The sequence below is a fragment of the Salvia miltiorrhiza genome, chromosome 6 (assembly GCF_028751815.1).
Source record: "Salvia miltiorrhiza cultivar Shanhuang (shh) chromosome 6, IMPLAD_Smil_shh, whole genome shotgun sequence".
NCBI classification, from domain to species: domain Eukaryota; kingdom Viridiplantae; phylum Streptophyta; class Magnoliopsida; order Lamiales; family Lamiaceae; genus Salvia; species Salvia miltiorrhiza.
In genome coordinates this window covers 15,312,448-15,325,681 of record NC_080392.1, presented here as the reverse complement: position 1 = coordinate 15,325,681, position 13,234 = coordinate 15,312,448, and the positions used below count along the sequence as shown (strand labels likewise).

At 37.0% G+C, this 13,234-nt stretch overlaps 1 protein-coding gene across 2 annotated transcripts; it reads left to right on the top strand.

The window, feature by feature from the left end:
- The first annotated feature begins 6,885 nt into the window (after positions 1 to 6,885).
- On the top strand, positions 6,886 to 12,409 carry LOC130990137 (uncharacterized). Of its 2 annotated transcripts, XM_057914338.1 has the most exons (9): positions 6,889 to 9,267; positions 9,342 to 9,660; positions 9,740 to 9,839; positions 9,920 to 10,616; positions 10,723 to 10,820; positions 10,905 to 11,037; positions 11,301 to 11,603; positions 11,682 to 11,783; positions 11,878 to 12,409. In XM_057914338.1, exons 5-9 carry the CDS (start codon positions 10,723 to 10,725, stop codon positions 12,286 to 12,288), a joined length of 1,047 nt encoding a protein of 348 aa, XP_057770321.1. In that variant the 5' UTR covers positions 6,889 to 9,267; positions 9,342 to 9,660; positions 9,740 to 9,839; positions 9,920 to 10,616; the 3' UTR covers positions 12,289 to 12,409. The 2 variants fall into 2 exon arrangements, 1 of the variants encoding a protein (XP_057770321.1); XR_009090842.1 differs by lacking the exons at positions 10,723 to 10,820; positions 10,905 to 11,037; positions 11,301 to 11,603; positions 11,682 to 11,783; positions 11,878 to 12,409 and having other exon boundaries at positions 6,886 to 9,267; positions 9,920 to 10,715.
- Positions 12,410 to 13,234: the final 825 nt, after the last annotated feature.

Below are 13,234 nucleotides of genomic sequence, written 5' to 3'. Positions count from 1 at the left end.
AAAAAACAAGTTTCTTAATTTTCGCGCCGAAAAGAAATATGCTATTCTACTGGGACGAAGGGAGTATTATTTTATATGCAACCATCATTTTACAAATATTATATTCCATCCGTCTCACTCTAGTAGTCCTGTTTTCCTTATCGGGACGTCCCACTAGAATATTTCTGTTTCTATTTTTGGTAATGATTTTACACTACAAATAATGTGCCCCCCCACACTTTTACACTAAAAAAGCAAGTTTCTTAATCTCCATGCCGAAAAGAAACAGGACTATTCTACTGGGACAAAGGGAGTATTATTTTATCTACCATAATTATATATATATATATATATATATATATATATATAATTTTATATACAATCATCATTTTACAAATATTATTTAACCATATTTTATTGTTTCTATCATACACCCTTTCAAAATCATCACTCTTCAGTTTATATAACTATTTAATAAAGAATTTCTATCTCTAATACAAAATTTTCTTTCTAACTTACAAGTTTAATTATTCAAACACTTTGATAATTTATAAATTTTTGAAAAATTATACTCTTATAAGCTATTACTTAAAAGCTTTGTTAAATAAGCTTAGTTAAAGACCCTCTGAATCTTTAAGAGAAATACGTGGTTATTAACATGCAAGACGCCATTTATTATGTTATGGTCAATTCATGTGTACTCCATACAACTAAATCATGTTTTCTTGCAATAAAATTTAACTCCTAGCTATATTTACATACTGCAATTTCTATTACAATTTAACTCCTAGCTATATTTAGATACTGCAATTTCTGTTAAAATTTAACTCCTAGCTATATTTTTAAATACTGCAATTTCTATTAAGTGGGATTACACTACTTACCCAACCACCATAGCCGCTTCGCGCTATATTTATATGGAGTAAATAAAAGTTATTTCGATCGTGCACATTGTCTAAACAATTCGAAGAAATTTTCATATATTATATCTAGAAAAATTATAGATTAAAAGAGAGCTTGATTGTGGGGTGTTCGGCTGAGCGTATAAGCTACATGAGGATATTTAATTGAGCTTATAGGCTCTTTTAAAAAACTTATAAATTTTTTTAAACAGTTTATAAGCTGTTTAGGAACTTGTAAGCTGTTTAAAGTATTTGGTAAAATAAGCTCATAAACAGCTTATAAGCTTTGAAAATAAGCTCCCAAAAATTAAGTTCCTCTACCCTAACTTATTTTTTCATAATCTTATATGTAACAATTATTTTATAAATATTATTCAATTATAACTTTTTATTTTCAGAAAATACTATCTCAAGTTCATCTCTTTTCGATTTTTCTCTCTCTAAGAAAGATTATCTCTTTAACTAAAATTCTCTCTCTAACTTATAAGCTTAATTATCTAAATACTCTGATAACTTACAAGCTCTTAAAAAAATTACAACTTATAAACTCTTGAAACATTTTATAAGCTCCAATAGCTTGTAAGCTCTTTAAAAATAAGCTTAGTCAAACACCCTTTATATATAGTTCGTGAAAGATTAATAGGGGTGTCAGGGGGAGCACCTACATCCTGACTAATTCTTTTAATTGTTTTTTACCTTATATTTTGTATTCTTTTGATTTTTTATTTTGTATTTTTTTTAAAGGGAAAGGAAAATATTATATCAAATCGTGATAAACAACATCTGTACGCTAGGACGAAAAGTCAGATTTTTAGATCATTACATCATTGAGTCAGGGGATTTTTTAGGACAATAACTTATGTTGATTTGGAAATTAGGACAAAAACTTTTGGATTTGTAAAAATAGGACACTAATATTTTTTTTGAGTAAAAATAGGACACTAATTAATAAGTGTCGTAAAAATAAGACATTTCTCGGCCAATAATTGGCCGAAAAATGTCATGCGGATGCAACACTTATTAATTAGTGTCCTATTTTACTCTTAAAAAAAATTAATGTCCTAATTTTACAAGTCCGAAAGTTATTGTCCTAATTTCCAAATCAATCTAAGTTACTGTCCTAAAAAACCCTCGAACTCTTACATCATTAGCAAGCAGCAAAATTTGCTAGACAATGAGTGGCCCGATTTACCTCCCTCGGACATGATGAAACTCTAAAATAATATGCTCTTTAGCATGCACAAACTTTGCGTAAAGCTCATCACAAAGGGAATTCATACCATTATGCTCCTCATGATCTACATGCACAACCAATAAGGAGTCCAAATACACCACAATCAAACCTAAATTCTGCTCAAGATAGAAGCCAATTCCCAAAAACAAAGCATGGAGCTCCTCCATCAAAATAGTCTCAGTACTTCCAATGCAACGAGCCACAACCGCACCGAACCCGTGTGATCTCTGATGAGAAACCCGACTCCAACAATAGTGCCCCCATCATGAGTAAACACATCGACGTCAAGCCGAAAAACACCTCGGCGAGGGGGGATCCATCTTACTGTTGTTGAGCAAAGACCCTACAGCGAGCCTCTTAAAAAAATTTACAAAACAACTCACTCCCTTCAATCATATTTAAGCCGCCATGAGTATGGTTTCCATGTTTAACATCACACAACCATCGCCACATCCACCAGGGACGGATCGAGAGTAAGGCGGTGGGGATACAGCTGTGCCCCAAAATTTTTCTTTTTTAATAGTATTTTGTATATTATGTGTTAAAATATTTTATAATGAGTGTTTTGTACTCCAAAAAATTATATTTCCCTTTGCTTCAGGCTTCAGTCCATGTGTTATGTGTTTAATTATTTTTTTTAAAAAAACTAAAAATTAGAAACAAATTTGAAAGAGGTCGAGAGTCCAAAGGTTAAGAAAAAAAATAAGAAATGACTGCCTATCAATACTTGAGAGTTGAGATCTTGAACTTTGAGTTAGAAAAAAAATACTCTTTTCATTTTAATCTGTCATACTCCAAATTCAAAATTCTAAATCCACCATAAACAAACACATAAGAGCTCGAAATCCTCCACCCCAAACTCATCATGAATCACCTTGCAAATATCTTCCAGAGCAAATTGGTGTCGTCTATTGCTAGAAAATTTTGATTTGTACTTTCCTAAAATTAGTTTTCTACATCAGCTCATATCTAGAGCAAAAATGTCTAACTAACAGTTTAACTTAAGTTACATAATACTCCATCCGTCCCATCTTTTTTTTGATAAGAAAAGTATATTAAAATAAACGAAAGGGAGGCACCAGAAGTACCAAAAGATTACAGAGTCAGCGGGAATTCATCATTCGACATCCATCTATGAATCCCCACACCATCATCGACAAAACCGAAAATTTTACCCTAGCTCCACACTCTAGCTTTGACTTCTCCTACCAAACTTTCAATCTCCCACCTTTTGTTGTCAAACCTGCTCTCATTACGCATTTTCCAAATAAGCCAAGTAGTACAACACCATAAAGCCATCAAAAACTTCTTATTTCCTTTCCGGCAACTCAAACCTGTGAAGAACCGAAAATGCGCGGGAACGTCATGTGGCTGCACCACACAGACCCCAAGCCATTGAAAAATTGCTTCCCAAACCTTTGAAGTCTTTGGACAATGGAGCAGCACGTGCTTCATGGATTCTTGACGTTGGAAGCAGGCATTGCATCCCACTTCGACTTCACTCAGCGACACATTTCTTCTCAAGAGATTATCGCACGTCGAGATTCTGTTCTTCAAAATTCTCCACGCGGTAAGCTTGACTTTGTTTGGGATAGGGATCTTCCACACTTTGGCGCTAGTATCCGTTTCCTCCACCACCTCTGTTTTCTCATTTGCTCGCTCTTTAAGAATTTGATAAGCGGACTTGGCTGTAAAACCTCTCTCGGTTTCGCCTCTCCATGCCCATCCATCTTTGGTACCTGCACAAAGATTCATCCCAAAAACAAAACTGACCAGCTCTGAAACACCATCCCTCTCTCTATCAAACAACTCTCTTTTCCATCTCAACTCCCAGCACCACCCTTCTTCGATCCATTTCCCCATTTCGCTAATCAAAGCTTCTTTGTTGACACTCAACTGAAAAAGTCGAGGGAAATAGAGCTTCAAAGGCTTTTGACCGACCCACCAATGACTTCAAAATTTAAAGGACTTCCCATCCCCCACCTTTGGCTTCAAATTTTGAGCAAACCATGGATCGCTCATACCCCCCGCCGCTGCAACGATCTTCGGCCACCATCCTTCTCGAAATCTGCCTCTCCCCACGCATCCCAGACCTGACTCTCCCCACTCAAGCTCACCATAAATGGATCTAACAACTCTAGCCCAAAGGAGATCTCTTTCTGTAAGGTATCACCATAGCCATTTAACAACTAATGCCTGATTAAACCACTCAATATTCTTAATCCCCAAGCCTCTTTCATCTTTTGAAGCACAAAGCACCTTCCACTTCACCCAAGCAATCGCACTCTTTCTAACGCCCCCTCCCCACAGAAAATTATAAAGTAAACTATTTAAAGAACTCACAGTTGATTTTGGTAAACAAGAAAATGAGAGCTGGTAAATTGGTATGGATTGAAGAACAACCTTTACCAGCGTCACACGACCCGCGATAGAGAGCTTCCCATTTTTCCACGAATCAATTTTATTTCTCACCTTCTCGACCAAGTAGTTCCAGTCAGCAACCTTTTTGCCCTTGATGCCCAGTTCTTTGATACCGAGGTAATTGAACGGAAAAGAGCCAACCACACAGCCCAGGACAGCCGCCATCCTCTCAATCTTACCAGCCTCGACCTCGACTCCAATGAGACAATATTTTTTAAAATTCACGGCGAGCCCTGACATAAGCTGGAACACTCTCAGAATCCTTTTGATTGCCATTACGTTTCTTTCTTCGTCCTCTACTAAGAAGACCGTGTCATCGACATATTGGAGATGTGAGATTGAAATGCTGTCACTTCCCACCTTCGCCGGCTGAATCAAGTCCTTCTCCACGACACTCAAAATCAAAGAGTGGAGCCCCTCCGCTGCAACAAGGACGAGAAACGGTGAAAGTGGATCCCCCTGCCGTAGTCCTCTTTCTAACCTCAAATCGCCAGATGGGGAGCCATTCACCAGAATATTCGTCGTCGCCGAAGAGATACAGCCTCAGATCCATTTTCTCCATAACGGCTCAAACTCCATTCTTTCAAACATCAAATCCAAATAATCCCACTCCACTGAGTCGTAGGCTTTTGCGAAGTCCACCTTGAAGAAAATCCTCCTCTTCCTCTTCTTTGAAGCCTCCGCAATTGCCTCATTCAAGACCACCACCCCATCAAGAATGTATCGCCCGCCAATGAAGGCACTTTGATTTTCTGAAATAACTGAATCCATAACCTTTTTCATCCTATTCGCCAGTACCTTCGCAATAACTTTGTAGATACTAAAGATAAGTGAAATAGGTCTGAACTCCTCGAGCGAGCTGGCTCATTCTTTTTTCGGGATGGGGACGATGAATGAGGAGTTGCATCCCCGAGGGATTTTGCCATTGGAGTGAAATTCACTCATCACCTTTAAAAAATCTTTCTTGATAATCTCCCATGACGTTTCCCAAAACTTGAAATTAAAGCCGTCTGGTCCCGGGCTCTTGTCACCGTCACAGCTCCAAATGGCGTCTTTAATTTCTGGTTCCGAAAAAGGTTTGATCAGCTCCGCATTGCTTGCTGCAGAAACTTTCCGAGCGGCAAAATCTCCCGATAGCATAGGTAGGACGCGCTGCCTTTTCTTGAAGTGGTTCTCGAAAAACATTTTGACCATCTCCTTAATGATCATTTATTCACCATTTACTTTTTCACCTACACACAAAATACTACTTTCTTAATTTTCGTGTCCAAAAAAAGGTCTAAAGATAATCGATACGGAAGGAATATATATTGGACCAAATAAATTGCATTTTCTGATTCATCCGGCCAATAACTTAAATTCACACAAAAGAGGGTATTTTAGTTATCACTAATACTATTTTTGTATGCTCATATAATTAGTGATGAAAATTTGGAAACCCTCGCCCAACATTAATAAATACTATGATGAATTTTGGTCCGAGATTCCTAAATCTTGAAGTGCAAAAAATAACAAATTGTGTATATGATAAAGAACAAGACATAAAAAAAATTCAATATTTATACTGATAAAATATCAAATTACTTAATATTTTTCACTCGCACTAAATATCACTACAAAAAAACCTTATTTTTGCGACGGAATTAGAGACGGATCCCCAACACGGGTCGTCACGTACGACGGATTTTACGACAGAAATATGGGTTCGGTCGGGTCTGCTTTTGAGACGGAATTTAAGACGGAATTTTCGTCTCAAAATTCTAAAGATGGATATTTTCCGTCTTAAATTTTAATTTAGAATTAATAATAATAAATTTAAAAGTTAACGACAGATAACTTCCGTCTCAAAATTTATTTTAGAATTAATAATAATAATAATAAAATTAACGACAAATTATTTCCATCTCAAAGATTAATTTAAAATTTATAATAATTAAATTAAAATCTAACGACAGATTTATTCCGTCTCAAAATTTAATTTCAAGCTTTTCAGCGCCAGATTTCTTTCTCCCTTCTCTCCCCTTCTTTTTCCATAAAATCCTAAATCCCTAAATTAATGATGAACCCTACCGCCTCCAGCCACCCCACCGCCGTCCACTGCCTTCACCATTCACCGTCCTCCGCCTCCACCGGCTATTACCGCTGAGGAACACCTTCGCAGCCCGCGCCGTCAGCCTCTACCTCCGCAACGTCTGCAATCTACAATTCAAGGCCAGGGGATCTACGAGAAGAAGAACCGAAATCGCCCCTCCGCCGCCGCCTATTCTGTTTCGGCAGAAGTTAGAGGTCCTGGATGCAACAAAGTGGGGCAATGTTGGTAGGTTTATCAATCACCGGTGAGCTTGTATCGCCGGTGGGGGAGAGACGATTTTGTGTTAGACTTAGTTTGAATTTTATTGAACTATTTTTTATATTGTTGGTGAATGGTGATGAATTTGGGGATTTGGGAAATTTGAGAACTTAGTAGATTAAAATTGTTTGAACAATATTCAGGATGAATCTTAACCGGGAATGGATGTATACATGATATCGTGCTGATCGCAGTTTAAGTTTAGATTTTTTGGCTGGATTAGAATCGTTTATTGAATTTGCAACCAATCAGCCAAGATTTATGGATGGAGATAAGATTAAGTGTCCTTGCAAGAAATGCAAAAACATACCTTATCAACCCCAGTTTGTAGTTCGACTCCACGTTGCCCAAAATAAATTTATACCCAATTATCATATTTGGAAGTTTCATGGGGAAACCTCAGAGAATGTGACTATTTCGACTGCTGAGCGAACAAATACGTATAGGACGATGGTGATGGATGCTGCTGGTCCTACTTTTACAATGGAATACACAGAAGAGCCCCCACATCCTGAAGCTAATTTTTTTTTCGATATGTTGAAAGCCGCCGATAAAGAATTATGGCCTGGTTGTGAGACACATACACAATTGTCTCTTGTTGCTCGTCTGATGGCATTGAAATATGAAAATAATCTATCAGAGAAGTGTTTTGACCAAATCTTGCAATTAATGAAGTAGATAGTACCCAAAGATAATCTAGTGCCCAAAAACTTCTATGAAACCAAGAAGTTGTTGCGTGGAATGGGTTTACATGTCGAGAAGATAGATTGTTGCACCAACAATTGCATGATTTACTGGGGCGATGATAGTGCATTGGTTGAGTGCAAATTTTGTCAGCAACCACGATACAAGAACATCAATGAAGATCGCCGGGGAAAACATAAGACACAATTGGCGGTTAAAAAAATGTTTTATTTTCCCCTAACTCCTCGACTTCAGAGACTTTATGCATCTAATGCTACAACAAAAGAAATGCGCTGGCATGCATCACATGTAGAGGATGGTGTGATGAGGCATCCTTCAAACTCAGCTGCATGGAAACATTTGGATGTTACTTTTCCTACATTTGGATCTGAAAGTCGTAATATAAGATTGGGTGTTAGTACAGATGGATTTCAACCATTTGGTCAATCTGGCCAACAATATTCTTCGTGGCCTGTTATTTTAACACCATACAATCTACCTCCATGGATGTGTATGAAGGAACAATATATGTTCCTAACTGTTTTAGTGCCAGGGCCACGCAATCCTAAAGAGAAAATTGATGTTTTTCTACAACCACTCATAGCAGAGTTGAAAGAGCTGTGGGAAGTGGGAGTAAAGACATATGATGTTTCCCTGAAGAATAATTTTCAAATGCGAGCTGCTTTGCTTTGGACCATTAGTGATTTTCCGGCGTATTCCATGTTGTCTGGTTGGAGTACTGCTGGAAGATTAGCGTGTCCACATTGCAAGAGTGAAAGTGAAGCTTTTACTCTATCATGCAGTGGTAAACAATCTTGGCTCGACAATCATCGAAAGTTCTTACCTCCTAATCACCCTTTTCGTAAAAATAAAAGGGCATTTTTGAAGAATAAGATTTGTACTGCTTGCCCACCTGAAGTAAGATCAGGATTTGAGGTTTTGAATGAAGTAGAGAGATTCGGTCTTAAGAAAGTGACAGAGTTGGATGGGGTTGAAACAAATATCCACATCTCTAAGCAAACTCAATGTGGTTGGAAAAAAAGAAGCATATTTTGGGATCTGTCCTATTGGAGTTCTTTGTTAATTAGACATAATCTCGGTGTTATGCATATAGAGAAGAATGTGTTTGACAATTTGTTCAACACTGTGATGAATGTTCAGGGAAAGACAAAGGACACTCCAAAGTCTCGAGAAGAGTTGAACAAATATTGTTTTAGACCAGAGTTGATGAAAAGTGGATCACTTGCAAAGTACCCAAAAGCTTGTTACACACTGGACAATGCTGAAAAGAAGGTGTTGTGTGAATGGTTGAGAGAACTGTGATTTCCAGATGGGTATGTATCAAACATGAGTAGATGTTTGGATATGAAGAAGTTGAAGATGTTTGGGCTAAAAAGTCATGATTGTCATGTGTTAATGCAACGAATATAGCCCATTGCATTTCGTGAGCTTCTTCCACTACATGTGTGGAAATCAATTACTGATTTGAGTATCTTTTTTAGAGATTTGACATCTACTAGCATTACCGTTGATGACATGTGTCGGCTACATGAAAACATTCCAATAATTTTATGTAAGCTTGAGCGCATTTTCCCTCCAAGCTTCTTTGATTCAATGGAGCATCTACCTGTCCATTTAGCCGACGAAGCTCGAATTGCCGGACCAGTACAATATTGTTGGATGTACCCATTTGAAAGGTACATTTCATATTAATAACTATACTATACAATTATATGAATACTTGTAGGTTTATTCATTATTTAACTCGTAGGTATTTGCGAAAGTTGAAGAATAATGTGAGAAATAAATCGCGAGTTGAAGGTTCCATTTGCAATGCTTATCTAGTGGAGAAGGATTCAACGTTCTGTTCGTATTATTTTGAGGATTATGTGAGTACGAGGCATAGAAATATACCACGTAATTTTGATGGCAGTAATGCTTCACATGACGATCATCTAGATAATCTATCAATTTTCAAGCAAGTTGGTTGAAGTTTTGGGAAGATGTCAGAGATATTTGACAGACGAAGAGTATGATGCTGCTCATATATACGTTTTACTCAATTGTGAGGAAGTTGCAACATATATAAAGTAAGTTTTCTTTGATACATTATATTTTAAAGTTCAAATAATTATCAAATCTTTTCTTATAAAATTGTTATGGTCGAAGCTTATTCGTTGAAGAAATGGAAGTTGCATATCCAACAAGAACAAGATCTGAGATCGATAGTATGTTGGATAAAGACTTCGCAAAATGGTTCTTCACATATGTGAGTTATAATAATATTATAGAATTATTTGCACAATAAGAATGTAGTTGTATAACACGATTGACCTCTATTCATTGTAGGTACAAAATCCTGCAAATAATATCGTCAACACTTACTTGCGTGACCTATCTAAGGGGCCATTGCGAGAAGTGAAGACATATCATGGATATTATGTAAATGGATACAAATTTCACACTTTGACTCATGGGACACGGAGAGCGACAATGAATAGTGGAGTTTGTATAAAGGGTCGAACTTTAGTGCAACCGAAAGTGACTTCTATGGGAGGTTGTTGGAAGTATTTGAATTAGAATATCCAGGCCTACCTATTAAAAAGACCACATTGTTCAAATGTGAGTGGTTTGATAACTCATCATCGGGTACATTGGTGCATCCTGATTTCAAATTGGTTTCTATAAACCATCGACGTAGGTATCCAAAATACGAGCCATTTGTCTTAGCTAAGCAAGTCATTCAAGTGTTTTTTTGTTCGTATCCGAGTTTAAATCGAAGACAAAAAGATTGGTGGGAAGTTTGCAAAATTAAAGCTAGACCAAAAGTTGAAGTTCCTTCCCAATTATCTCATGCTTTCCAAGAGGATGAATTGGATAGCCATAGAACCCCACTTATAGATGATGATCCGATTTCAATTCATCCAAGTGGTGGTACAGTAGATATTGAAGATGACGATCAAGATGAAACCGAAGAAGAGGTTGACTTGTCTGATGAAGATAATGAGGAGGAGGATAATGATTTAAGTGATTCTGACAATGATTAGTATGTTAAATGTTAAAATATTTGTTATACATGTTTATTTTTTTGTAAATTGATAAGAATACATGTTTTAAATTTATATTAATTTGTGTGTATTTTTAATGATTAGATGAGTGGAGGAGGGACTTCGTCATCACGAGTCTCGGCCAGTTCTTCAGGATCTGCAGCTGATGATGGTGGTCGTGTGGAGTTGACTTTCGGCGAGGGGTATGAAATTATTTAATTTTAACACTTACTATTTTATTTTGAAATTATTTAACTTTAACACTTATTGTTTTATGTTGGATTCAGGGACTTTATGTATCCATATCATGCCGTTCCAACCACAATCACAAACAGTTTTAAAACCAACATGGATCATGATGGCTGGACATGGAGAGCAGTGCCGGATGCAACGAAACAGGATTACTGGGCTAAATTTAAGGTTTAATTACTTATTGTTTTCAATTGTTTGTTGGGCTGTGTCCCTTAATTTTATGATAAATTTTAGTTATGTTGATTTCAATTTGGTTTTGAATTGTTTGTTGAGCGGTGTCCCTTCATCTAATGATATATTTACTGAAGTTGATGATATTATGAATTATTTGGTATTGTTTTGGTTTGTTGGGTTGTGTCCCTTCATTTAATGATATATTCACTTTATTGAATTGATATTGTTTTGGTTTGTTTGTTGGGTTATGCTTGCAGAAAGTGTATTGGTGGAAGGATGACCTCACTGATGAGGCGGTATACGCTAGGTGGTATGCCAGGGCTACTGTTCGTTATAAAGATATGATTCATAAAATGAAGAAGGGCAGACCTGAGCGACCTCCTTGGATGAGGCAGAATGTGTGGGAAAAGTGGTTAGAATATTGGAACAAGGATGAAGTGAAGGCTAAGGCAGCCAAAGCACAAAAGAATAGGATGTCTGAGCCTGATGGGCCTGGTACTGGTATTTCCATCCATAGAGGAGGGTCGAGAAATGCCCTACAGCAGCATGCTGTAGTACTGGTAAGTTAGTATTAATTAAATACTAACTTAAATTTCTTTAAATTTTTATTAACTATTATTAATTTGTTTGAACTGAAGAGAGAACAAGGAGTTCCAGCTGAAGAAGTGGACTGGAGTATCTTCAATGTCTTGCATGCGAAGGCTGGAGAATTCACCTATCCCAGAGCTCGAGATGCATACGTATGAAATCCTTAAATTAAGTTATCACAAATTCATCTTTATGTATCTATACTTAATGATTAACTTATAAAGTTTTTATTAACTACAAAAACAGGCCCAAGTGACTGCCAAGACTGCAGAGCTAGCTCAATCTCAGTTAAATGATGGCTCTGAGTCTCAGGAGGTAGACATGAACAGGTTACTACTGGATGCAGTTGGAGGCGTATCGGCCAAGAAGCGAGTTTTTGGGATTGGTTCACGTTCTCATGCTTACACCTCCACCTCTAGATCCAATCAAGGAGCCAGTTTTAGCTCACAGCCTCAGCTTGATGCAGTTTTAGCCGATAAGATGAAGGAGTACGAGGCTCAGATGCAGGCTAAGATGGAGGCTAGAGAGGCGCAGATACGAGAGGAGGCACAAGCTAGAGAGGCTCAGATGCGTGCAGACGTACAGGCACAGTTGCAGGCACAGAAAGCCGAGTTCATGAAGCTGCTAGCTGAGATGAGGAATCTACCACCCCCTTGATTATGTTTGTTTTAGGAACTTGAATCTATTTTGCTAGGTGCTAACTTAACTAGAATTTGGATTGTTAGATACTTTGTTGATTATCGTTGACTATTTGGATTGTTGGATACTTTGTTGATTATCGTTGATTGTTGGTTACTATTTAAAGTTTATCTATTATGTTGCATGATGAAAGTATTAGAATACAGGTAAATAAAAGAATTAAAAAAATAAAAAAAATGGCAATTTTAGCGACGGAAATTCCGTCTCAAAATAAAAAAATAAAAAAAAATAAAAAAAAACGGGAAAAAAATCTAACGACGGAAATTCCGTCTCAAAAGAACAGCGGCGGCGCCGGAAAATGATCGCCGGAAAATCTAACGACGGAATCCTTTCCGTCTCAACTAGAGACGGAATTTTCGTCTCAGTTTCCGTCTCAAAATTCGGTCAACACAGACGACCACCAGTCGGTTAGAGACGGAATTTTCGTGGCTATTCTGTCGTTAGATTTGAGATGGAAAACAAAATCTGTCGCTAGAGAATTTAGTGACCCCGTTTTCAGCGTCCCCGTCGTTCAGTCGCAGTTCTGTCGTAACCAGAATTTTGAGACGGAATGTTCAGGATTTTGAGACGGAATTTCCGTCGCTAGAATTAATTTTTTTTGTAGTGTATGCACAATATTACTTATTTCATATTCATCAACACAACACATCAAATCATCAACACATATAGAGATTGTCGACAACATCACGTTAAAAATTAACCTTAAAAATAAAATAAATACTTAAAAACTAATTTAAGAATGAGACATTCTCCTATGCAATCGATTGCACCGTACAATTAGTTTCTGAATAACACTATTTCAACATACATCTGATGTTATTTGTATGTTGAAGTAGTGTTATTCGAAAATGTTCAAATATTATTTTTTAAATAAAATAATGTCATTCTAGCAATCAATTATACG